This window comes from Adiantum capillus-veneris, chromosome 11 (assembly GCF_014529385.1).
Source record: "Adiantum capillus-veneris isolate H3 chromosome 11, ASM1452938v2, whole genome shotgun sequence".
In the NCBI taxonomy this organism is placed as follows: domain Eukaryota; kingdom Viridiplantae; phylum Streptophyta; class Polypodiopsida; order Polypodiales; family Pteridaceae; genus Adiantum; species Adiantum capillus-veneris.
In genome coordinates, this window is record NC_140941.1 from 81,306,430 (window position 1) to 81,333,010 (window position 26,581).

At 48.0% G+C, this 26,581-nt stretch overlaps 1 protein-coding gene across 3 annotated transcripts in view; it reads left to right on the forward strand.

Moving 5' to 3' along the window:
- LOC147447533 (Major facilitator superfamily protein) overlaps positions 1 to 26,581 on the forward strand; it is a 58,746-nt gene that overhangs the window by 16,167 nt on the left and 15,998 nt on the right. For all 3 annotated transcript variants that reach the window (XM_086523284.1, XM_086523283.1, XM_086523282.1), the window contains 5 exons: positions 6,981 to 7,234; positions 7,318 to 7,382; positions 7,454 to 7,616; positions 7,721 to 7,869; positions 26,283 to 26,552. In XM_086523284.1, coding sequence (XP_086379410.1) covers positions 6,981 to 7,234; positions 7,318 to 7,382; positions 7,454 to 7,616; positions 7,721 to 7,869; positions 26,283 to 26,552 — 901 coding nt within the window. The remainder of the gene's footprint in view (positions 1 to 6,980; positions 7,235 to 7,317; positions 7,383 to 7,453; positions 7,617 to 7,720; positions 7,870 to 26,282; positions 26,553 to 26,581) is intronic.

Sequence of the window (26,581 nt, forward strand, 5' to 3'; positions counted from 1 at the left end):
CAGTAGTCAGGCCTAGGGTTTCCCGCATGCTCTCGGACAGACACGTCATCACTTTGTGACACCATGTCTATTCGAGATCATTTAGACCAAAATGCTGTAGTCATTTCGTTTATCAGTTCCAGCACTTAAAAACAAGTCAAGAACAAGTCAGTTTCATATTCCGAAATTTCATTTCTTAATGTCATCCAGCAGAATAATGTCAGCTCTCAGTATCCCTGAAGCTCAAAGAGACATCAGTGACTCTAGTATTCGAAAAATCGAGGCATCTGTTGACAAAGGAGCAGAGTAACTCCCCTCTTGTGCAAACCCACTGCACCAGATCTCCGGCCAAGCTGAATTCTGGGTTCCATTTGGAATAGACTATGCTAAACCAAAAGCTTCAAGGTAAAGATTCTCATTCCGAGGAATATGTGCTAGGTCTTCCTCCTCCATTCGCTTCGCATCCAAGGCGAAGTAGGTCTTGAATTAATCCAAGAACCGTCAGTTCGCTTTACCTTCTTTCTTTCTTTCTTTCTGTGCCAATGTCTGTTCTGGAACGAGTATCTGCTCGTTTTCGTCCATTTCGGGTTGTTTATCAAGAGGCACATCGCCTTCAAAAGGCTTCAAGAGACTCACATGAAAAACAATGTAAATCCTCCAAGTATTATGGCAGCTTCAGTCCAAAGGAGATATCATTTATCTTTTTGGAAAACCTGGAAAGGTCCACACTATGTCATGCTAAGCTTACAAAGAAGCCGCTCCTTTCCCTTTTGTTTTCTTTCTCGAGCGTGCCTTCCCATAATGTAAGAGCACCCAATCATTCTCCTTCAATTTCAAATCGCGATGATGGCGATCTGCTACATTTTTCTGTCTTTCCTGAAATTTTTGCAAAGCCTTCCTGACCAAGCCCCTCGTGAATTGGTCGGCTTCAAAGAAAAATCTTATCTTTTGTGCTAAGGAAGGGTAGAACCTTCATAGCAAATCCAAAAATCTCAAATGGCATCTTCCCCATCAAAGAGTCGAACGTGTTTCTGTAGGCATACTACACCAAAGGTAAAAACCTTTCCCGAGTAGTCTTCTGATCCAACCAAGAAGACTTTAAGAAATCGAGTACCACCGAATTAGCATTATCTGATTGCCCGTCAGTCTGCGGGTGAAACGAGAACTGCAACCGCGTACCTATGTTCTTCCAAATAACCGTCCAAAACAAACTCGTGAACGTGGGGTCCTGTCGGAGACAATTGTCTCAGGCATGCCATGTAATCTGAAGACGTGGGCAATAAACAATCATGCCCACGCTGTGTACTCGGGAGATGAAATCCATTGCAATGCTTTCCCAGGGCGGGTGGGTATGGGTAAAAGGTTGTAACAATCCCTATGCTTTATGCCTGTCAAACTTGACCTTCTGGCATACCAAGCAACTGCACAAACTTGTCCACATCCTTCTTGAGTCTCGACCAAAAGACGTATCTCTCTACCAATGCCACCGTGACCCGTAAAAGACGGACAGTGGCATTCGGTTAGAACCTTTTCCCTCAACGGCTGAGTAACGCATAACATGGTTTTTTTCATCAAGTAGCCATCTCGAATGGAATAATCCGCTACTATCTCCTCTTTCTGTATTCAACTGAATACATCTGCAAAATCTGTTCTGTGGCGTACTAATCGACCATATCCTCGAAGTTCCTATGATGTATCGCAGAAATAGCCAGAACCAACGGTTTTTGGGACAAGTATTTGCCACCAATTTCTTCTGTCCCTGCACATGGACAATCCGGAAGTAAACCGTGACAAGAAGTTTTGCCCACCGCATCTGCTTTTTCCCATAGCTGCTTCTGTGACAAGAAGTAGCGTAAACTCCCATCATCTGTGAAAACCGTAAAATCGGCTCCGAGAAGGTAATTTCGCCTCTGAGTAAGAGCATGGATAACCGCCAAAAGCTCTTTCTCATAAATCTGTGCTGTCAATTCTGGCCTTGAGAACAATCGGCTCTCGTAAGCAATGACATGGCCTTGTTGCATTAAGACCGCATCCAGACTACGACCACAAGTATCACAATATACTTCAAACGACTTCTACAGGTCCGACAAAGTCAAAACTGGTCCCATAGTCAATTTCTCTTTCAAAGTTTGAAAGGCAATCACCTCTTTGGGTCCCCATGCGAAAGGGACTCCTTTCTGTGTCAAGATATGCAAAGGGGAAGCAACCTCTGCAAACTTTCTAATGAACTGCCTTTAGACGAACACAATCCCAAGAAGCTCCTAACTTCATGGACATTCTTCAAATCGGGCCAACCACGGATAGTGTCTATCTTGGCCGGATCCATCTGCACTCCTGCTGCTGGCGACACAATGTGTCTCAAAAAGTGTATCTCTGGTAGGAAAAACTCACTTTTCTTTGTATTTAATCACTAACTTGTGATCTCGTAATGCCTGAAAGACCTGAAGCCGATGATCTCTATGTTCTGCCTCATTCTTGGAGAAAACAATGATATTGTCAAAGAAAGTGTCAACAAATAGCCTGTACTCTTGAAAAATCATGTCCATCATCCGGTTAAATGTCGCAAGAGCATTGGTTAAGCCAAAAGGCATCACCAAAAACTCAAATAATCCAAAAGTTGTCCGAAAGGCTGTCTTGTAGACGCCTCCCGCCGCGATTTGGATCTGATGATATCCACTCTTCAAATCAATCCTGCTAAAGCACGAGGATCCCTGTAATCTGTCGAGTATATCATCAATCCTAGGAATCGGAAATCTGTTCTTGATGGTGATTTTGTTGAGAGCTCTATAATCGATGCACATTCTCCAAGATCCGTCTTTCTTCAAAACCAACAACACTGGAGAGCAATACGGTGAAGTACTAGGCTGGACAAGACCCTTTTCCAAGAGGTCTTTCACTTGGTTCAAAATCTCTTCACCTAGCAGGCCCTCTGAGAAGCGATCGGTCATGAGCGTGGAGAAAATCTTGGCGTTCTTTTGTTCAGGTCAAAAACATATTCGATCTTTATCCATCGTTGAGTTCTCTTCGAAAAAAGTGAGTAAAGAAACTGAAGTTCATCAAGTATAATCTCTGAGCCCTTCATTTGTCAAAGTCGCATTCTTGGCCTAGTAGGCAAACATGGCGTTGTTGTTGTGGTACCAAGGGATTTCGAGTAGAATGTCACAACCTTCCAAGGAAATTACGTAAACTCCGCGTGCCCTAAACACCCCTGTCATTGCAAACGAAGTTTGCCAATGCTTGGTGTAATGGCAACATCCTGTCCGGGTGCCACTCGAACTACCTCCGCCTGTGGCCTCAGCTTGTCGGGCGTAATTCCAAATGGAGGCGCCAATTCAAGAAGTAGGCCTTGGCTCCTTCAAAAGAGCTTCCTGATCTTTCCTTTTGCCCTAAAAACGACAAAATTTGTACTTTCATTCATTTGATTCGGTTCAGGCCCCACGCAATGTGGTCCAGTCCTGCTTTTTATCTGCCTTTTCTTCCACGTTCCTCGGTTGCTCTTGAACTCTCAGGCCTTTCGTCGTCCTTGTCATTCTGTTTTTTCTGTGCCTTTTAGGGAACTTCGCGGAGATATGTCCAGATTCCCCGCATCCAAAGCACTTTCCTTCCCTGATGAAGCGAGCTCTCTCCTGAGGAGTAAGCTTGGGTCGTGCATCTTTCTTTTCTGGGTTGCTCTTTCTCTTTCTACTTTCATTTGTTAAAATCTGTCCGGCTCTGTGTCATGATCTCATTGGCGGGGTAGGTCAGATTGCCAGAGTGAATGGCAAAACCCCGTTTCGCATAGCTCATCAACTCTTGAATGGAAGCTGTCTTTTGTTCCAAGCAGTGAGCTCGGATCTCTGTAGGAAGACCCAAGGTAAACCGCTCAATCTGTTTCTTGAACGAGATCTTCTTAAATGAAGAGGCGGGTAGAAAAGAGCTCCAGAATCTCTCGCAAGAAGCGTCCACTATGTCCTTCTTGGTCATCCGAAGATGGTTCCAAGCAGTTCGTATGTCGCGTTCATACTCTCAAGTCAGCCATGAAGAAATAAAAAGGCTCTTGAATTTCATCCATTTAATTGGCGCAGTCTTGTTTAATAGAAGCGTGGACCACCAAGTTTGAGCATTCCCCTTAAGGTAAGAGGCATCTCGCCGAATCTTAGAGTGCTTTGAGTAATGTCCTCCCGTGAAAATGATGTCAAACTGCTGTACAAAAGACAAAGCCTTCGAAGAATCTCTATATGCCGAAAACGTGTCAAATTTGATTGACTGTGTCCACCTTCCTTAAACTCTCGGACTTTCTTGCTTTTGTCTTCCAGAAAGTCATACTGGTTGGCTTTATAAAAGTTCTTCTTCTTTGCATAAAAGTTGCTGTGGTCAGAGTCTAAACTGTCTGTAGACGAGTCCTCTGTAGAACTGTCTCTCACTGGGCGAGATTTAGACTTCTTTGTCTTTTTCTTGCCCTTTCCGAAGCGTTGTTTCTTGCTTCGCTTTTTTGCCTTTGCGGTCTTCTTCGCTCGAGTCAGATGAGCTAGAAGAACTACTAGAAGAAGAAGAGGAAGAAGAACTGGGTACTCCTTAAAATTGAACACGCTTCTTCTGTTTCTTTCCCTTTTCAAATGTCGACTGACGACCCGAATAGCCTGGGAAGTCAGTGCCTCTCTTCTGCTTTTTGCCGTGCTTTTTAGCTTTGCTTTGCACGTCAAAAAGTTGAGCAATTCATGCATCATATATTTTGCCATCTTCGGGTCCTTGGCAAAATTAAAGCATCATCTTTGTTGCGTCGCCGATCAATTGACGACGCTCCATCTCTCGACGCTCCGCTTGAGTAGGCCGAGGCGGGCCATACTCCTTGCTTGAATCTTCGTTGTGATCCCTTCCCGCATCTCCGGATGCAAAGGGAGTCGACTGATCCTTGCCTGAAGCCATAGGTGCCGCCGAAAGGCTTGACAATTCTTTGGTCGATATGCATGCCAAATGTGGCATCCTCATGAAAGCTCAAAAAGCATTTGATGATCTGGGATGTTGTTTTTGGAATGTGCCAATCGTAGGATATGCCCAACATGGTTGTAACAAGGAAGTGCTGGGCTGTTTTCAGCAGATGCAAAATTAGGGCCTCTCCTTCGACATGATCAACATGAGAAAAGGCATGAGAGATGAAGAGACTATGACAGAGAGGATGAATATAGAAGGGATCGTAGCCATGGAGATGGTGATTGAAGGACTCACATACGGCATGATGATTGCAGGGGCAGGTACAATCGATATGCTGGCAGTGACAACGATTGATGAAATAGAGACTGGAACTAGTCACGGGCTGTTGGAGAAACATGTCATGCTTGGTAATGCTTTGATCAATATGCATGCCAAATGTGGCGTCCTCATGAAAGCACAAAAAGTTTGGATGAGCTTTTTGTCTGGGATGTTCTTGGACTGTGCTAATTGCACGAAACCCCAACATGGGGCTGTAACAAGGAAGCGCTGGGTAGTTTTCAGCAGATGCAAAGTCAAGGCACTCTCCTTGGACCGCCCTTGGACATGATCGACATGAGAGAAGGTATGAAAGACGAAGAGAGCATGACAGAGAGGATATAGAAGGGGTCGTAGTCATAGGGATGGTGATTGAAGGACTCACGCAGAGCACGATGAGCGCATTCCATAAAAAAGCGAAGGCTAATATTAGCCGTCTCCTTGGAAATCGAAAACGAAAGGCGCACACAGAGATAACACATAGTGAAACAAGTACGCACGGACTCAAGTGGTCATGTTCCCAGATGGATACAAAGGAACCCTTGAACATAGCCAGCTCAAACTAGAGGCAGCAATAGAGTTGTTGAGAAGCAGGCGTGGCACAAGTGGATGGCCTTCCCAATGCTGGCCAATGCAGGGAACTTGTGATTGTTTATCATTCCAGTCATCTTCATCCAGCACAAGAGCTGATGCAGATTTGTAGGCAGTAAAGCATGATCGGTGAAGAGGGAGCATGAGATGACATACCTTGACTTCCCCCTTGTTATTTTAACTATACAACCTGTGTTTGTGGTGATTGCACCCCTTTTGCTGAGGAAGAAGGTGGTTACAAATTGAGTGCTTTCTGTGCCACATCGTGAAAAGGCATTAATTTTGATTTGATGTAAACGTTGGGCACTTCATTGGAGATTTCTATAGCTAGTCTATTGAAGAAGAAAACTATGGAATTTGAGACTATGCACAAGCATTTTAGTATTCAGCTTGTCTGAGTTGTGCAACATGGTGTTCTATTGCCAATTTGAGTTAGCCATTGCTTCCGTCTTCTTCAAGTAGCACTGAAGAGTGAAGCATGATGGCCACATCATCACGACATGGTCCCTTTATCATAACCTAGAATCACTTGAGTTCACGTTTAGAGCCATGATTGTGGCTTTCCTGCTGAGTGAGCTGATTCAGTTGGTGAATTGTCAATTAAGTTAATGTGTGCCTACTTGAAGTACAGAGTATGGGAGGTCCAGAATATCTTTCTACCATGTAAGAGACAGCATGCAGAAATCTAAACAGTTCCACCTTTTCTAAAGCATTTTTTCATGCTCTAAACTGTGCATGCAACTCTCCCTGGTTTTGGTGTTCTCTCCATGGTCACCCCCTACTACTAGTTAATATCAGAGCCTAAGGCTGCTTCTTGAGCTCAACACCATAGAATACTAATCTGTTCAGCCTCTACTCTTTAGAGTGCAGATGCCTACCTTGTGTGTCAGCATTCAACCACCTGTTTGAACTTTCACCTTTTGGAGGTAGGAAAGGCACTTGTTGTCAGTATCATGAATCAGAGCTTCATGGTAGGAACTACTTTTTGAAAATTTCTCCTTGCCTATAAAAGGACAAGACTGGGCAGAATGTCGGCATTGGGACCCCTGGTTTACACCGCATACTATGGATAATTGCTTTTGCAAAATTTCTAGTCGTTCCCTTTAAACTTTTGTTTGTGCCAACTTGGCAGTATTATAAGAGTGGGTTCTTGATGGCTCTTAATTTATCTCTCATCTCACCAGCACAAGGTCAACAATTCATGAGAGCTGAGGAAAAAACTGAGGATGATGTTGAGGGAGGCTTTCATGGTGATGGTGTTGAAGCTGAGTCAAAACAAAAATTGGCAAATGAACAAGGAAGAAAGCTTTTCGGTGTCCAGTTGTCACCAGACACAATAGCTATTGCAATGGTTTATTTTGTACAAGGTGTCCTGGGGCTTTCGAAGCTTGCTGTGAACTTTTTCTTGAAGGATGATCTTCATTTAGATCCAGCGGAGGTGAGCAATGTTAAGAACTTCAATTTTCCCGTGTGCAACACCATTTAACACCAAATGATCCCGTGCCCTTTATTTGGTTTCAGACTGCCATTATATCTGGCGTATCAGCTGCTCCTTGGCTAATAAAACCACTGTATGGCTTCATAAGGTTCGTGATTCTAGTGGTATTATCTTGGAAAATTTGTCAGCATCCCTTCTCATCTCGTTTTGCCTTGACAGTGATGGGCTTCCACTTTTTGGCTATAGAAGGAGGTCTTATCTTGTGGCATGTGGCCTTCTTGGTGCTATTTCTTGGGCTATAATGGCCATGTTTGTGGACAACAAGTATGGTGCCATAGTAGCAATCCTCTCGAGTTCTCTCTCTGTGGCATTTTCGGATGTGGTATGTTGCAGGCCTCTCTGGAGTAGGCTCTTGTGATGAGTTATCATTCTATACTATGTGTTGATTGCATGCTATTCTGTACTCTGCGTCTTTCTATTGCTCAGGTGGTTGATTCTATGGCTGTGGAGAGGGCTCGTGGTGAATCCCAGAGTACATCAGGTTCTATACAGTCTCTTTGTTGGGGTTCTTCTGCAGCAGGAGGCATTGTGAGTGCTTACTTCAGTGGTTCTCTAATTGAGAAATATGGCGTAAGGTGAAACAAATAATTTCCGATGTTTCTTGTGATGACTATTTGTTTGCATAGTGCTGTCTAGGAAACATATATCATAAGGAATTTGGAATTTTACTTGGAAAGGTCAATCTTTGTAGCTATTTAATGTTTCTTTTTTTTTCTTGGTCAAAGCTTTAGAAACACTTGTAATGTATGTTGGATCTGAAGAATTTTGAAAGTTTCAAGACAAGGTAAGGGGTAAACAGCCAACTAAAAAATAGCACACTTCTGTAGCAAGGAACTTTTTGAGAGTTTAAAGGACTTGACATCTGAGCTTTTGATTTCACAAATGTTTTTTTTGGGATTTATTTAAACGCTGTGCCTGTAGGTTGAGCGTTGGGGAGGTACCAGGAGTTGAACCAGAAAAAGTGAAAAATGGTACTGTAGTTCCCCCATCCTTGAACCCTTTGGTTGATTTGGTGCAACCCCAAGATGTGGATAATAATAGGGGAAACCATACAGATTCCAACCATTGTATCCGGGTGGAGGTGGGAGAGGTGGTGGCAATGGAGGTGGAGGAGGCGGTTGCACTGGGTACACGTCAACAGATTGAACCATATTCCTGAAAACTCCCCTGATCCGAATCGAAGACTGAGTAGGTTGTTGATTTGAAGCCCTTGTGCTTTCTGATGCCGGAAGAGGAGGAACAACCTGAGGCAACAGAGGCGGTAGCATGGTAATTCAAGTACTATTGAAAGCTATGGAGAACTGGGAGATTCTGTCCCACATGCCAACTGAAAAGAACATTCTAAGACAGACGTTTAGCATTGAACGAAAAGACAGAGATTATCCACACAAGATATGGAGTGGCGGAGTTCCACTCCCAGACTGCAATGGCTCCAAACGATGGTGCCCCTTTCGGTATTTCTTTATATTACTTCAACGGGTACAACTCTGTGGCTCTGCTTTGCTACTCCACGTAGAATGCCACAGAGAGAGAGAGAGAGAGAGAGAGAGAGAGAGAGAGAGAGAGAGAGAGAGAGAGAGAGACCACAACACGTATTTCATGAGAAAAAAAAAGTCTAAAAGCATCTTGTTCAAAAGCACTCGCCCTGCGGACTGGTCCGTACACATTGCCGCATCATCATGCTCTGCCACGAATCACGGGGCTGTCCATACAGCATGCCACATCATCAACTTCTATGCAAATTGGGTAGTGTGTGTGTGTGCGCGCGCTTTATTTTTATTTTACAACCACCTCTACTAGAGAGGGCTACATCAACCATAAGGGGAGGCTCTCCTAATGAAAAAAAAGCATATGTATAATGAGGGCTAAATCAAGAGATGGGAGGAGGGAAAAGCCACACAAGTGGACACTAGTGCCATCTAAGCTCACCCCGGACCATGGTGAAGAAAGGCCCAGGGTGCCACAGTCGAAGGAACTCCTCTCTGCGCTCCCGCATGCGGTCGGTGCTGCCTTGAAGTCTCTCGAATTGCCCCCTGAGAGTATGGATCAACTCCAGCCAGAAATCTTGAAGAGTTGCCGCTGGTGGCACAAGACGAGCCTCGGAGATGTGGAAGCAGCTGGCCCGCCAAATGAACCAGAGTGTCAGGCCAGAGACAAGCTCCCAACACACCTCTCTCAGTGCACCACCCCTCTGGGGTAAGCTCTGTAGCAGGTTGGAGTGTAGGTCGTCCCCCCTGTATCACTATCATCCTACTGGTGGAGGATAGCTCAAGCTGTAGTGCAGGGCCCGTGAGAGTGGACCAAGCAGCTGCCCCCCAAGTGTACCGTTGTGCTATGGAAAGAGCTGGCATCAGCCGAATGACTCAAAGCCAAACCTGTTGTGCCATAGGGCAGTCCCATAGACAATGATGCTGACTCTCCAAAGGATGGTCACAAGATGCGCATGTTGCCGAAAGGCCACTATGTACTAGCCAGCTCCCCACTGCTGTAGCTCTATGTGCAACTAGCCACTGAAACAAAGTGACTCGTCGCGGCTGTCTGGCGTGCCACAACCTCGCCCAAAAGGCTGACAAGAACTGAGCTGTGAGACCCTCCTCCTGCCAATGAGGTGCTGCAGTAGGACGAGCCTCTCTCTGTGTTGCCAATATGTGATGTCCCATTGAATAGTGTACTGAAAGAAACGGACCCTTGGATGGTCGGCTGAGGAGAAGGGGTCCCTCCAAAACCACTCTCCAGGATCCCATTGCACTTGTGCTAGTGGACAACTCTCCCAAGCCCAAAGCCTCCAATGGCCTGTCTCAAGAGCTGCTGGTTCAGGGTCGATGACACAGATCGTCACCCAGATGCCCACTACTCGGATCCTCTGAAAACAACACTCTGCAACATGTGGAGGCTTTATCGAGACTTTGTGTAGTCGACCCTCGCCTTGTATCTCGAGGAACATGGAGGGTACAATCTCAGAGCAAGCTCGAACTGCGATAAGGACCTCTAGTCATGTGAAGGCCCCCATCCATCTGGGAGATGCTGTCTCTAGAGGTGTGAGCCGCTCAGTTGGTACTGCCTTTGTGTTGTCCTGACACATGCTCTGCACCCCTCTCATGCCCTACAGCTGGATGTTTTGTAACTCCCTGGCAAACGTGAAAACTGAAGCGAGTCACCTAGAGTGCGTGTTGGGTCCTCTGCCATGGGACCCCAAGAGACATGAGGCCTACCACCAACTAAGTGTCCTTTCTGAGTGCTGACCTTGGGGTTCCAAACAAGGGGATGTCTCAAGCGCCCCTCCGTGTAGGTGGATTGGTGCTGCTTCAGGCCTCTCCACAGTTGCTCCCAAGAGCGAAGCAGGCTCACAACAAAACGATTCTCCAGTCTCCTGCTCAAACCAACTCTGTGCATCTCTGTAAAGATCCATCTGGTGGAAGGTCTCCAAGGGCCTCGTGCCTGAGGCACTCGAGCTGTAAGCCGCTGAAGCAAAAACTCCTTCCAGGGCTCCTCCCCTGGAAGCAGTCCTCTGACAACAAACATCCCAAGAAGGGCTTTGCTCTGCTGTGCTGGGTCTATGATCCCCAACCCCCCTTGAGAACAAGGTAGAGTTATGACTTGCTAGGCTACTTTGGCATGGGCTATCTGAGTGTCATGCGCTGACCAAAGAAAGTTCCCAATCAGCCTCTCTATCTAGCTGATGGAGGAGCTCGAAAAGATCCAATGTAGCAACTTCCTCTTGATGGACAGGAGGAGGGGAGCAATGTGCTGCTCAGGAGACAATAAGTCCAGGCCAACCTAAAAGTAGTAGAGTACTGCAGTCCCTGGGGGAATCCATCTAAAACCCTTACCCGACAGCCAATCAGGCGTAGGAGCACTGCCAATCTCCAGTTGATCAGTGCGCCTGATGCACAACAAAATGTCTCGAGATCTTGCTCACACCTGTGCAGGTTGGCCTCTTGGCCTTCCAAGTACAAAGCTGAGTCGTCTGCAAACTCAGCATCCTTACAAAGCTGAAACGCTCAAAGTCATACATAGCCTCTCCCAAGCTGCCAACTTAGATGCGTGTACAGTAGCATGGCTACCGCCAATCCTGTCAGAGGGGTCCTCTAGCATGTTGAAGTGACCCCCAATGCACCATTGCTCGGCATGTGGCAGAGACTCTACAATGTGAGACCAAAACTCTGTACGCGCACTTGACATATTGGGCGCATAGATGTTCAGGAAGCCCAAGAGGCAGCCGTGAACCTGCATAGTAATCCACTAAGCCTTGCCAGTCACAATAATACCTTTGCCCACAATGGCCTGCTGCCAAGAGTCCACAATAGTCATACATACCTCTCCCTAGATATGGCCAAGTCCAAATGCAGCTGACCAAAATGTCTCATATCACCCACGCAAAAGCTGACCTTATCGTCTATGTGGCTCTCACAAAGATGATGCTACTTGTAACAAACTGAGGACGTGTCAAAGCCCTGTAGAATGGAGCCAACTTGCAAATGCCAGCCGAGGGGCCTAAACCCTTGAAGAAGCAGAAGCAACAGAAGTAACAGAAGAAGAAAGCATCACATTTCCGCCGGGCTGCTGACATGGCAGATTGTACGGATTTTTGAAAATTCTGCTGATTGTTGACGTGGCAGAACTGTACGGATTTTTGCTTTTTACGCTGGCAATGCTGATGTGGCAGGACTGTACAGATTTCCGTGATTTACGTTGTCAGCTTTTTGGCTTTGCTTTTGGACCAGATGCTTTTGAGTTTGAAGGCTTTTTACTGTAAACTGCTTTTGGGGCCTAGGGCCTCTAAATATGAGGTTAGGGCTCACTCTTTGGCATGCTTCCTGAAGAGGGTGCAGAGTCTAGAGTACCGGCTTGTACTGTGTTGATGCAATATAAAGAAATACCGAAAGGGGTGCCAAGGTTTGGGGCCAATACTCTCTGGGGTGGAATTTATGCCACTCCATGTTGCGTGTCGTCTCTCTCTCTCTCTCTCTCTCTCTCTCTCTCTCAGCTCAATTGTTAATGAAGTGCTAAAAGTCTGTTCAATCTGTTCTTTTCTGTTTGCACGTGGTGCCCGTCTTGTGACAGTGGTATCATAGCATCAGGCGTGTGCTTTTCTGAAAGCATACCGGTCCTACCAAAGAGCAGACAAAGCTATTGGAATTTGATTTGAGGTATCTTCGGCCTCCTCCGACACCGGACTTGTTAGCCACTTCCACCCTTACTTCATCGCGCATCGGGTGCGCTCTTGTCTTCATCGCTGTGTCTTACAGGGCATAAGCCATAAAGAACTCAAGATTTGGAATTCATGGATTCAACAGAATATTTGCAGCTTCTGCTCAACGAGCTTCACGACATTCTTTCGCGGCATCCTCAGCAGAATCTTCCGATGCTGCAAAGTTTTCAACAATTTTTGAACTCCATGTTACCCCCTTTGATGCCCTAGGTGGTACCTCCTTCTCCGGTACCAAAAAGTACGAGAGCTTCCAACCGGAAACCTTCTCAGCCGTCTGTTCCGATTGGGGGAGTCTTCAGGAATTTGGTGCAGCCATCTGACCCTGATCCAGTGCAACCGCCTTTGCCACCGCCATTGCCCCCACCTCCACCACCACCGCCACCAAGCTACCATGGTTGGAGCCCATATGGATACCCTTATTATCCATACTCGAGATATGCGCCTAACCAACCCAAAGATTTCAAAGATGGCGGCACGAAAATCAATTTTCTCAACTTTTCCGGAGTGAAAGATCGCAAGAAAGCATTGCAGTTCCTACAACAATTCAACAACATCTATGCTTTGGGGAACTATACAAAAGAATCCAAGATTTCTCGAGCAGCGGGTTTTCTTAGAGATAATGCTATGCAATGGTGGAGTTCAATCGCGACACAACCGCATGCTCCAAGGACCTGGCAAGCTTTCAAGACAGTTTTTGCACGTAGTTACATGACTTCTATGTTTGAAGTCCGGATTTTGGTAGAGTGGGGCAACTTGAAAATGCTTGCCACCGAAACCATGGACGAATATAACTAAAGGTTTCTCGACGTGTACCTTCCGATGTCCTTCTTTAGATCTGTTCCCTTGGAGGCCCATTGCGAGCGATATACCATTGGACTACCATCACCATTGCAGGAATATTGTCTATCCAAGCAAGTCTCTACTATGCAAGAACTTATGGACCATGCCGCGGTCGGCTACAAACTGATGAAGGGAAAGCTAGAGTTTACCACAGAAGAATCTCTGGCCACGAACCACAACTCTCGCCAACAAAGAACAAAGTCTCGAGAGTCTCGTGAAAGTCAACCACAAAGGCCTCGTTTGACGCCTCAACAACGAGACACCTTACTACAAGAAGGTAGATGCTTTGGATGCTTTCAAACAGGGCATAATCATTCTAATTGTCCCAAGCACACTGATAGACCAGAGGAGCCCACGTCCGCACCTACGGTCGACAAAACCCTAGCGCCATCTCCTGCTAAGAGAGCTAGACCCGCTATTGGACTAGTTCCTGATATTTATGGCATACGCCTTGAGAGTACAAATGAATTGTGTCGAGCATATGGCAAAGTCGATGGCTTCAAAGCCCTTATTTTCTTTGACCCCGGAGCTTCAGAGAACTTCATCCATCTAGAATTCTTAAAGCAGCTGGACTTTGATTATGATGCAGAGGGTGGAGAAATTGAAGCTGAGCTAGCCACAGGGAAAACTCAGAAAGTGGTACCGCTCATTGGTGCTCTTCCAGTGACTATTCAAAATTATCATGGAAAAGCTAATTTCCACATCATGAAGTTGGGCAATTGCGACGTTCTCTTGGGCATGCCTTGGCACGACAAGAATGATGCGACTCTCCGGGTTCGGAACCGAACCATCACCGTGATGCAAAAGGACAAGCCAGTCGTCCTCAAAGTTCGGTTGTCCGAACAAAACCTCAAATGAACTCTCTACTTGTTTTTTTTTCTTTATAGCTAGAAAGTATTGTTTGAAATTTGTTTGGATTGGATGGTATCTGTTTTGAACTTGTCTTGGTGCCGATTTGAAAAGTTTGACTCTGGTTTTAATACTGGTTTCAATGATTGGTGATTTTACTCCTAGGTGGAGTAGTGAGAAATGTTGTTTTGCTATTGTTTGAACCTCCAAACGACGCAGACGGGGTGTCTGGGGAGCGTTTGGTTGTATGCTTAAAAAATAGATTGCTGTGAATGGTTATGCGGGAGGAGTATTAAGAAGTCTGAGCAGTGGTTACTCTCAGCACTTCCAAACGACGCAGGTTGCCGGCTGGGAGGCGTTTGGTTGTAAAAGGCCTCTATATCTCCCGGCTCGGACTTTTTAGGTTATGTGGGAGGAGTGATGAGGGAGTCCTTGAATCTCCCGGCCCTGACCTTGTTAGGTTATGCGGGAGGAGTGTTCATCGGCGACTTTATGTTTTTATGTCTTAACATATGTGAGCATTTGTTTTGCATTGTGATGTGCCAACCACTGAATATTCCTAATTGGATGAGATTGCCTGGGTATGTAATTTTAGTGCATCAAGACACCCGTGGAAGATCAGTACGGTCTAGGTGTGATGGCTAATTTTACTACGCCGGAATATCAAGAGTTCCAATCTGGACGAAAGGAGGAGCTAACTCCTTGATCAAAAGAGAAGCTAACTCCTGCACAAAAAGAGCAAACTGATTGTCTCTCGGAAATTTTTGAGCTAACTTGAGCTGTTTTGTAGATATACTGTAATCGTGGACGATTACTCTCTTTCAAGAACGGGAGATGTGACAAACTGATGACGTGTCAAAGCCTTGTAGAATGGAGCCAACTTGTAGATGGCGGCCGAGGGGCCTAAACCCTAGAAGAAGCAGAAGCAACAGAAGCAGAAAGCTGCACATTTCCGCCGGATTGGTGACGTGGCAGATTATACGGATTTTTGAAAATTCCGCTGATTGTTGACGTGGTAGAACTGTACGGATTTCCGCTTTTTGCGCTGGCAATGCTGACGTGGCAGGACTGTACCGATTTCCATGATTTACGCTGGCAGCTTTTTGGCTTTGCTTTTGGATCATATGCTTTTGAGTTTGAAGTCTTTTTACTGTAAACTGCTTTTGGGGCCTAGGGCCTTTAAATATGAGGTTAGGGCTCATTCTCTAGCATGCTTCCTAGAGAAGGTGCAGAGTCTGGAGTACCGGCTTGTACTGTGTTGATGCAATATAAAGAAATACCGAAAGGGGCGCCAAGGTTTGGGGCCAGTACTCTCTGGGGTGGAATTCCGCCACCCCGTGTCGCGCGTTGTCTCTCTCTCTCTCTCTCTCTTAGTTCAATTGTTAATGAAGTGCTAAAAGTCTGTTCAGTCTGTTCTTTCCTATTGGCCCGTGGTGCCCGTCTTGTGATACTACTGCAGCATAAGAAGATGAATCTCTCTATCCACAAGGCATTGCTGCAGCTCTTGACGCAATTGACCCCGCTGGCGCGGAAACTGGGGCCCACCTAACCTCTGCACGTTCCATGAGACAATCCTCATGGAGACGAGAAAGAATTGATGCTGTAGTAGGAGCTAACCGTGCTATCTTCGAGACTGGCTTGGATGGGGAATAATCTGCATCTGAGCATCCACGAGATAGACCTGATTGCAAAGAATGTCTAGCCGAGGCCCAAGAAGAGCGTGCCGTGCACAGGGCAACCTTCTCTGTCCAAGAGTCCTCATGTATGTATACATAGCATGGTGGGCTCTGCGTGTCAGTAAAGAAGTGTACCACAATGTGTCTACATCGTGCCAAGTCTGGAGGTGTCACTGAGAACTTGGCCAACGGCCACAAAGTTTGTACTAGGTCTGTAACCCCGAGGTCTCCCATGTGGTGAGAGAACTCGAGGGCCTATGCCTGCAGCCACTCCATCACCGAGTCCAGAGTCCACTCCGATTGGTCCCTGTCACATATGGGAAAAGAGAAGCCAACCACTGAGTCCAAGGCCTCTATCCCTCTAGTTGCAAGGAACAGTACATGAACTCGGAAATAAGCTGCCTCAAAGTCTGGTGAAGGGTCGCCGAGAAAACGTGTGAAGTCGTAGGCGAAGCAATCCCACCTACGACGAATGTCGAAGCTCCTCAGTCCACGAGGAATTGCTGCAAAGGGAGACGTGTGCACCAGAAGGGGGGTTTGCAAGAAAGGCTGTCCCTCTCTCGCCAAGCGACTTGTGGCAAAAGCGCTACCAAGAGATCTCCTAGTAGCCGAGAAAGGTCCTACCACATGTGTGGGCTGCGGGGCAGTGCAACAGGGAACAGGCGGAACACAACCCAAACGTTCCGAAATGGCGTTCTGAACGAGTTCCATTCCCGAAACGGAGTAGGGAATGGAACACTATTCCGGAACGGGGTGTAACCGGAACGGTGTTGCGGAACGAGGGGGAACGGGCAAAAGTAGGCATTTGGGGGAAGATTTGGGGTTGTTTGGGAGACATATTTGGGGCAGTTTGAGGGCAGGTTTGGGGCAAATTTGGGGACAGTTTTGGGATTGTTTAGGAGTTGATTTGGGACTAAGCTGAATGGAGGTAATTCAAGCCTTGCTTTAGTCGACCATTCCGGCTCCCCTCCTCCTCTCCGTTCTCGTCCCGTTCCGGACCTTCATGTTCTGGGTAACTATGCTGCGGGGTAGGAGTGGGAGGAGATGTTTTAGCAGGCGGGCTAGTGGGAGATGAAGGAGTGGGGGGGCGGGGAGCGGCAGAAGGAGAGGAGCGAGGCGGGGAGGAGGAAGGAGGCCCGGGGGGGGGGGGGGGGGGGGGGGGGGGGGGGGGGGGGGGCTCATCGCAAATGAAACACTGTTTCGAGAGCCGACAAATGAAACGGATTCGGGAGGCTCGAATACTCCACGCTCTGGCGGAGCCAACCACCACTCACCCGAGGTAGTGGAATGACCTTCGGGAGGGTGTGGGTGTCTCGAACATAACACGTACTGTGGGAATGCCAACTGCCTTGGCAGCTACAGAGGCTGCCGTGCGAGGTCTCTCCAGGACAGTCCCAATCTTTGAGTCTATCTTAGATAGGAGCGGAAGATACTCCCTCCTCAGGCCGGGGAAGCAGATTGAGATGGGAAGGTCTGCCTTGTCAACAAGAACGTCGGTATCTGGGTTGAAACATTGGTGCCACTGTCGAAAATAAGATCGAACTGCTCTTTTGGCCAAGGGGCTAATCGCAATGACCTTGGACGCCATCTCGAGAGTCTGAAACTCTATCTGGTAATAGCCATGCCCGAGAAGCTGAATGTCGAGGATCTTGCCCACCTTTGCTAAAAGGCAGGCTTGGAGGAGATCACGCACCTCTCCTTTGATAGGTCGGGTGCCAATGATCTTGCAGATAACGGAGGTCGCTTGGAGGTGCTCCACCTCTGCGGCTAGGCTCGCTTGCTCTGTCGCCGAGAGAGCAAGTTAGATGGTGGGCTTTGCAAGGTCGGGCGAGGGGGCATCCGGAGAGTCCCTCTGGGGCGGAGCATGAGCCTCCATGTGTGGCTACTGTTGTAAATGCTGCGGATGAAGAGGACCAGACGAAGACGGTTTCTGAGAGAGCTCCGATGGTGAAGGTCAAGCCATCAAAGTCGAGGCACGAACAGAAACCCAAGCCATTGTGGGGGAGGGGGGGTGGCAGCGAGTGGGCGGGCAAGATGGCAACCAGCGGGAGGGGCAATGCAAGGAGGGGTGGGGCGAGGGAGCAGCACAGGGGTCGGGTTGGAGCGAGGGGGATGGAGTGCGAGGGTGCGAAGGGGGGGGAAGGGGGGGGGGGGGGGGGGGTTTGTAGCTAGGGGGCAGCGCGAGGTAACACCCGGGGGGGGGGGGGAGACAACTGCAGCGAGCTCTACGAAGTTTTCTGCAAAGATCCCAGCCGGTTCCATAAGTTGTTGGGCGGTTAGGATTTTTAATCCCAACCCAATTTATTATTTGGATCACTCGGCGATGATCTACAAGTTGGGAAATCCTTCTTTTGCTTCAACTAGGGTTTAGGCCCCTTGATCGTAATTTGTAGCTTGGCTAGGGCTACGCTCATGGAGTCCTAACCCTTTGGGTCTTCAGTGGCCTGCCATGTCAGAAGTTTGTGTTAACAATGGCTGAAAAACTGGCAGTTTGTGCATGCTTTTGGGACCAAGTGCTTGTGGGTGTGATTCTTTTGGGGCATCCGTTGTACTGTTAATAAGTGCCCTTAAGGCCAATCTCTAGAGAGCATCTGCACGTAGAGTCTGAGAGAGAACAGTACCCTCGGGGAGTTGTACCTTTGTGAAGCAATAATAAAGAAATACCGGAAGGGACACCACCGTGCTCTCTCTCTCTCTCTCTCTCTCTCTCTCTCTCTCTCTCTCTCTCTCTCTCTCTCTCTCTCTCTCTAGCTGCCTGTTGCCTGCAATGGCGAAACCCTAATAGGTTGTGTTTCTTGCAGTGGCGAAACCCTAACAGGCCCCGTTTCTTGCAGTTGCGCAACCCTAAAGAGACCTTTGTAGCTGTTGTGTAACCCTAATGGCCTGCAGTCGCTGTGAGTGCAACCCTCTGTGCGATTTGCTCTGGCTTCCATTCTACCCACGAACTGCTGCAAAGGGAGACTTCTGCACCAGAAGGGGGGTTCGCAAGAAAGGCTGTCCCTCTCTCGCCAAGCGACTTGTTACAAAAGCGCTGCCAAGAGATCTTTTAGCAACCGAGGAAGGTCCTACCCCATGGATGGGCTGCAGGAGGAGATGTGGTAGTAGAGGGGCTAGTGGGAGATAAAGGAGTTGGGGGGGGGGGGGGGGGGAGCGGCAGAAGAAGAGGGGGGAGGTGGGGAGGAGGAAGGAGGCGGTGGGGAGGCTCATCACAAATGAAACACTGATTGGGAGGCTCGAATACTCCACGGTCTAGCGGAGCCAACCACCACTCACCCAAGGTAGTAGAATGACCTTCGGGAGGATGTGGGTGTCCCGAACCAAAACACATACTGTGGGAATGCCAGCTGCCTTGGCAGCTACAGAGGCTGCCGTGCGAGGTGTCTCCAGGACAGTCCCAATCTCTGAGCCTATCGTGGATAGGAGTGGAAGGTACTCTCTCCTCAGGCTGGGGAAGCAGACTGAGATGGGAAGGTCTGCCTTGTTGACAAGAACGTCGGTAGCTGGGTCGAAACCATGGCGCCATTGTTGAAAATGAGCTCGAACTGCTCGGATGGCCATGCGGCTCATTGCAATGACCTTGTACGCCATCTCGAGAGTCTGAAACTCTATCTGGTAATAGCCATGCCCGAGAAGCTGAACGTCGAGGATCTTGCCCACCTTTGCTAAAGGCAGGCTTGGAGGAGATCACGCACCTCTCCTTTGCTAGGTCGGGCGCCGATGATCTTGCAGATGATGGAGGTGGCTTGGAGGCACTCCACCTCTGCGGCTAGGCTCGCTTGCTTTGTCGGCGAGAGAGCAAGTCGGATGGTGCTCTGAAGGGTCGGGCGAGGGGACATCTGTAGAGTCCCTCTGGGGCGGAGCGTGAGCCTCAATCTGTGGCTACTGTTGTAAATGCTGCGGATGAAGAGGACCAGATGACAACGGTTTCTGAGAGAGCTCCGACGGTGAAGGTCAAGCCATCAAAGCCGAGGCGTCAGCAGAAACCCAAGCCATTGGGGGGGAGGGGGATGAGCGGGCGGGCAGGTTGGCTGCCAGCGGGAGGGGCAGCGCAAGGGGGGGTGGGGCGAGGGAGCAGCGCCGGGGCAGGGCTTGAGTGAGAGGGTGAAGCGCGCGGGGGGGGGGGGGGGGGGGGGGGGGGGGGGCGCAACGCAGGGGTGGGGGTGGGACAACAGCAGCGAGCTCTCCGAAGTTTTCCGCAAAGAATCCTGGCCGGTTCCATAAGTTGTTGGGCGGTTAGGATTTTTAATCCCAACCCAATTTATTATTTGGGTCACTCGGCGATGATCTACAAGTTGGGAAATCCTTCTTCTGCTTCAACTAGGGTTTAGGCCCCTTGATCGTAATCTGTAGGTTGGCTAGGGCTACGCTCATGGAGTCCTAACCCTTTGGGTCTTCAATGGCCTGACATGTCAGAAGTTTGTGTTAACAATGGCTGAAAAACTGGCAGTTTGTGCATGCTTTTGGGACCAAGTGCCTGTGGGTGTGATGCTTTTGGGGCATCCGTTGTACTATTTATAAGTGCCCTTGGGGCCAATCTCTAGAGAGCATCTGTACGCAGAGTCTGAGAGAGAACTGGACCCTCGGGGAGTTGTACCTTTGTGAAGCAATAATAAAGAAATACCGCAAGGGGCACCGCCGTGCCGTGTCATCTCTCTCTCTCTCTCTCTCTCTCTCTCTCTCTCTCTCTCTAGCGGGTTGTTGCCTGCAATGGTGAAACCCTAATAGGCTGTGTTTCGTGCAGTGGCGAAACCCTAACAGGCCCCGTTTCTTGCAGTTGCGCAACCCTAAAGAGACCTTTGTAGCTGTTGTGCAACCCTAATGGCTTGCTGTCGCTGTGAGTGCAACCCTCTGTGCGACCTGCTCTGGCTGTCATTCTGCCCAGGGATCTGCAGCAGATAGCACCTACCCTGCGCTGCTAGCTACTACTGCCTCACCTCTGCAGTTTCGGCACGTTCAGCACCTGCAGAAATTGACGTGCCTACCTGTAGTAACAACACACCCAGCTGCAGCCTTCCACGACAATTTGCAACAGGCCTGTGTCTCTTTAGTGCAGTCCAACAACCCGCACAAATCGCTGCCTTGCGTGGCATCCTTTACATGCACAATAGAGGCTGTTGGCCCTATTCGCAACCTGTTACACAAGTACCAGCTATCACAGGGAGTGTGTGATTGGGGTAACATGCAACAGAACTGCCTGCAGATACAACACACAGCAGGTCTTCAGCCATTGTTATTTTTACCCTAAGCACAGGACCTGCTTACAATAAGCAAACACAGTGCACATTAGGAGGAGAGGAAGAACGAATGAGCTGCTAAATCTATTGTTCAACAAATTCAAAAATGGAGAACAAGGTCAGCTCACCTTTGTGCAAATCCCCACCGGCTGTGACAAAGGCAACATTCATGGTCACCAACAAAAGGATAACACATGTGGAGAAAGAGATGAAAGAATTCGGAAGACCGAAATGAAAGGGTGGTGGAAAGAGAAGGCCAACCTCATCCAAATGGTCTTCAATGAAGGCTCGCAATGGAAGAAAGAGAAGGAAGACCTATGGGCTGAAGTCCAAGCGCTTCAGGAAGAGGTCTCAACCCCCAAACGTTAGCTTGCGGAAGCTAGAGTGGGGAGGGAACTAGAGGAGGGAGAAATCCAGCCCTCTGTGATAAACGAACTCAATGACATCAAAGAAAAAGTTTGAAAAATCAAGGAGGAAGAGAAGCAACACGAAGCAACGACGTCATCATGGGTGGATGCAATCACGAAAACACAAAAGAAGGTAGATGAAGCCGAAAAGTGGATAGAAGTCGCCAATGAAAGCGAAGGGGAAAGAACCAACAGCCATTCCCATTCCCATAATCATTAACATGACCCTAGAGGAAGAGCAAAGAAGGAAGACTAGAGCTTTGCATGTACGTGTAACTGGCCTAAAAGACCGTGATGATGTGGAAGGCGAGGTCAAAGATCTCCTACATATGATGGGTGGTGAGTCCACACACACTTAAGGCATGGAGAGTGGGGAAGAAAAGAGAAGGGGAAGAAGGGAACGGGGAGACTTCAAAGGAGAGCATTGATCCTTCGTTTCCCCTCCATGGAAGCGAAAAAAGACTCCTTGAAGAAGCGTCCTACACTAAAGAAATTGGGATAACCTCACAGTCTCATAGATTGTTCATATGAAAGAAGTCATGCCAGAGATAAGGACCGTCAGGGAGAAAGGAAAGGTGGCATTTTATAGAGATGGGAGAGTGGTCATTATGGGAAGCGCTCTGCATGACGGCACGAGACCTATGGGACCACACTCAAACTTGCCACCTAGAACTGTAATGGGTCTCTACGTCTTGATGTGGGTGCTTTTGAGGATAGTTTCACCGGGAGGAACATCATCTTCTACTCAGAGATGCACGAGGCCCATGGACAGTCTATGCCACAGGTTAGCGGATACAGACGGGAGACAGCTTGCAGAGAGGAGACTCGATCAAAGCACAGAGCACGGGGCTCAGGGGGAGTGGCAATTTTATTCAGGGAGGAGTTGCAACCATTGATACATATTACCCGCAGAGATGAGGAGGCTAGGTACATGTGGGTGAGATTGCGAGCTGAGACAGGCAGATACCTGTACATTGCCATATGCTACTTTCCTCCTAGTACATCTGTCTATGCACCACCTAGAGAACAACAGTCCCCCTTTGCTGGAGTTTTCAGAGATGGTGACATTATCATCTTGGGTGACTTCAATGCTAGGACTGCTCAGCAACAAACAATATTTTATTATACTTCAGAGGAGATGTTGAGGGAGCTCGATGTTGCAGAGATGGGCCTATCTAGACTGTCACAAGATGTGGAGCATACTGAGTATGGACAACACTTGATAGACATGGCTTCTGCACATGGATTGGCCATTTTGAATGGCCTACAGAGGTTTCCAACAGCAGGCGGTTTACATGCTTCCCACACAGACATGGAGCTAGTACAGTGGATTATGTTATGGCACAGCCTAGCTTTATCTCTAGTATCCAGGACCTCACAGAAAATCATAGGTTGCCTTCCGACGCCTGGTGCGACGGAAGAAGAGGGCATTTCTGGCACTATTAGAGCAGGATCTATATTAGCAATTCTTGAGTCAGGACTCAAGTGAGGCATGGAAACTCTTCCATGAGCACTCCACTCCTCTTGCCATCACTTCTACAGAGGCTTGGGGCCAGTATGCATCATCCTTGTACACAGTGCCTGGACAACTACCTCTTCCCGACCCCATTGAGTCATGCCCACACACATGTGCTTTTTTCACCGCTGAGATGGTGAAGAAGACCATTGATAAGATGAGGACTGGGAGAGCATATGATCATGATGGTTTGGTAGCAGAGCATTTTATGCATGTGAGGGATTTGCTTGCAAAGCTTGTAGCGACGATGTTTAACCGTGCCATGTGTGAGGGCCCGCCTCATACTTGGAGCTTATCCACTATTGTGCCTATCTTCTAGTCAGGAGGCCCTATGGAGCATGGGAACTACCACACTATCATGATTGGACACACATTGGCATGGTTGTACGCATCTATTCTTGAGCAGCAACAACTGAGTAGATGGGCAGAACAAGAGAGTGTACGAGCTGCAGGGCAGGCAGGGTTCAAGAGAGGTTTTTACTCTTGATCACATTCTGACACTCAGAGCCATTATTGAGGAGGGCAGGGCACATGGGAGATGGATTTATTGCAGATTTGTGGACTTTTGCAAAGCATTTGACACAGTACCAAGGGCTAGATTGATGCGTAGGCTGCAGGAGATGGGAGTGCCCATAGAGTTGATTTGGGGGATCATGGCACTATACAGGTCAGTAGTGCGACATATACACAGTGCGCACGTCAGAGGGGCTATCTACTTTAGTTCACTCCTTTATCGGGGTGAAACACGGATGCCCACTATCTTGTACACTATTTGGTATGTATGTGGATGAGGTTTTAGACTACATTGAGAGAGATGGTGATAGAGGTGCCCAGTTGGTAGGGACATGGATTCCACTATTGTGTTGATTTCTGACTCTCCAGAGGGGATGCAACGTCATTTGGATGCATTGCATAGGTTTTGCTCATTATAGTGGTTTGTCTGTCAACCTTGGCAAAACCAAGGTTATGGTGTTTAACACCACCCCACAATGGATTAGGAGATCAGCACCGGCATTCACATACTGTCATGAGACAATGGAGTATACAGATGCTTACACTTATCTGGGGGTGATCTTTACTAGGCCTATATTTTCATTGAGGAGAGTAGCAGAGACTAGATTGACCAAAGCCTATGCAACATTGGGTGGATGCATATTGGGTGGATTGGAGAGATGTGTTCACAGAACCAGTTTCAGGAGCCTCGGACGAGGCTCTGGCTTTTTGACATTCTAGTGGCTTCTACATTGCTATACGGACTTCAAATATGGGGGCCTTCCTTGGACCACCACGGGAGGAAAGTCGCTCTAGCCTCTGATGGATGGGGAGGTATGGAAAAGCCTTTGGTCTCTATGATTGCATGGCTTGCGCTTACCATATCAGTCTCCTTTATACATTGTCTGTGGGATTTTCCTAGTGACAGATATACCCGCTTAGCACTTGAGTCCTCTCGACAGTTAACTTTGCAGGGAGACACGACATGCTGGTATGGAGAGATGACATCATGGTTTGAGCTACATGGATTCAGCATGGACATACTACCCCCCTTCCGATACTCATTGGATGCCCCCTCTCTGACTCTTACACAGTCCGAGGTCACCAGGCTCATTCGCAAGGACATGACTCAGCTGGATACCAGGAGGACTTGGATTTAGCCAAGACAAGAGTTGGGCTCGAAGATGACTTTCTATAGGGAGCATCTTCTCCAGCTCACTGAGGATGGTTTTGTGGTGAGGTCCACATACATGGACACCCACTTATCTCACGGAAAACGGTGTGCTATTGGCAGACACATCTTCACACCAGCTTCGGGTGGAGACTAGCAGATACATCGGATTGTCAGCAAAGGCCAGGACATGCCCCCTATGTCATACAGAGACTGAGATAGAGTTGCTCTATGTATGCCATTGCCCAGTTTACTATGAGATACGAGGTTGCTTCCATTGCTTGTGTAGAGAGGGTTTTGGACCGCTTTCTAGAGTCATGGGATATGAGGACCAAAGATGTCTGGGATTGTTCTTGCTGGAGCTACGAAGACATAGAGAGAGCTTGTTGAGAGGAGAGGCTAGCCAGTCTTAGAGACGGATCACAGACTTCTTCTGTAGAGCGGATATTGTGCAGCCAGAGGTGCAGCGACCACAGCAGAGCTCATACTCTCCTGACGCTAGAGGCACACTGATCGACCGAGCGACTGAGCTCGGGAGATCCAGGCGCCCACGGCTGAGGAGGGTTACACAGCATCGGTGGAGACTACATCAGCGGATTCGGGTGACCCTGACCTGATATGCACGATGCCCGGTCAGACTACTGACCATGGAGGAGATTGATGAGATCCGCCAATGACCAATGATGGACTTCCTATGATCTTGATGAGGATTGTATATCGTGCTCACTCTTGTATCTGCCCTTGTACCACTTTTGTCTGAGCGACTGAGCTCGGGAGATCCAGGCGCCCACGGCTGAGGAGGGTTACACAGCATCGGTGGAGACTACATCAGCGGATTCGGGTCACCCTGACCTGATATGCACGATGCCCGGTCAGACTACTGACCATGGAGGAGATTGATGAGATCCGCCAATGACCAATGATGGACTTCTTATGATCTTGATGAGGATTGTATATCGTGCTCACTCTTGTATCTGCCCTTGTACCACTTTTGTCTGAGCCTTGTATCAGCCTTTGTATCAAATATTGTATGAGCCCCCCCCCCCCCCCCCCAAACACACACACACACACACACTTATCATCTAGTAGGTATTTCAGCACCCCACTTTTTATCTTTATCTTTTTGTACCCCCACATTGTACTAGATTCCACCATGTTGTAACTTTGTGGTCTCGTACGTCATTTTGGCCTTCTGAAGGAAATTAGGAAAATTTGGTTTAGAAAAAATGATCAATTGGAGGGAACTTGGAAAAATTGTGGAAGGGGTGGGAAGTGCTGGAGGGCATTTCGAGGTAGGCAGGGAGGGACAAGGGCATGGGTGAGAACTTAAAGGGGAGATGGATTAAAAAAAAAAAAAAGGTGGTGGCGAAAGTGTATATCTATGTAGGCGGGAGGTCATAATGTTATCTGCCCTCAGAAAGAACATGCAGTAAAAATCTTCTAATTACCGGTTTTTTATTAGAGCATTTGTCTTTGGATTGTCAGGTTGTGTTTAGTAAAAGACCTATAGGTTTGAGTTCAGACCCCTTACTGCACCCTTGTCAGGCCTCCTAATGTGGTACATTATTCCTCTTTTCTGGGTTTGCTGCAGGTTTGTTTTTGCAATTACATCCCTTCTTCCTCTTTTGACCTCTGCTGTTGCAATTTTTGTCAATGAGAAGCCATGCACACAAAAGGTGCGGGAAACTACTATCAAAGAAAGGAGACTACCTGTTATGATTGCAGTTGCTGCAGAGCATGCGAAAGACCAGGCGCTTTTTTTGTGGAGGACGATAAAAGAACCTGCCATTTTCCTTCCAACTGTGTTTATCTTTCTCTGGCAGGCAACACCAACGTCAGATACTGCAATGTTCTTCTTTTCGTAAGTAAACATGACATCAATTTTTTTTT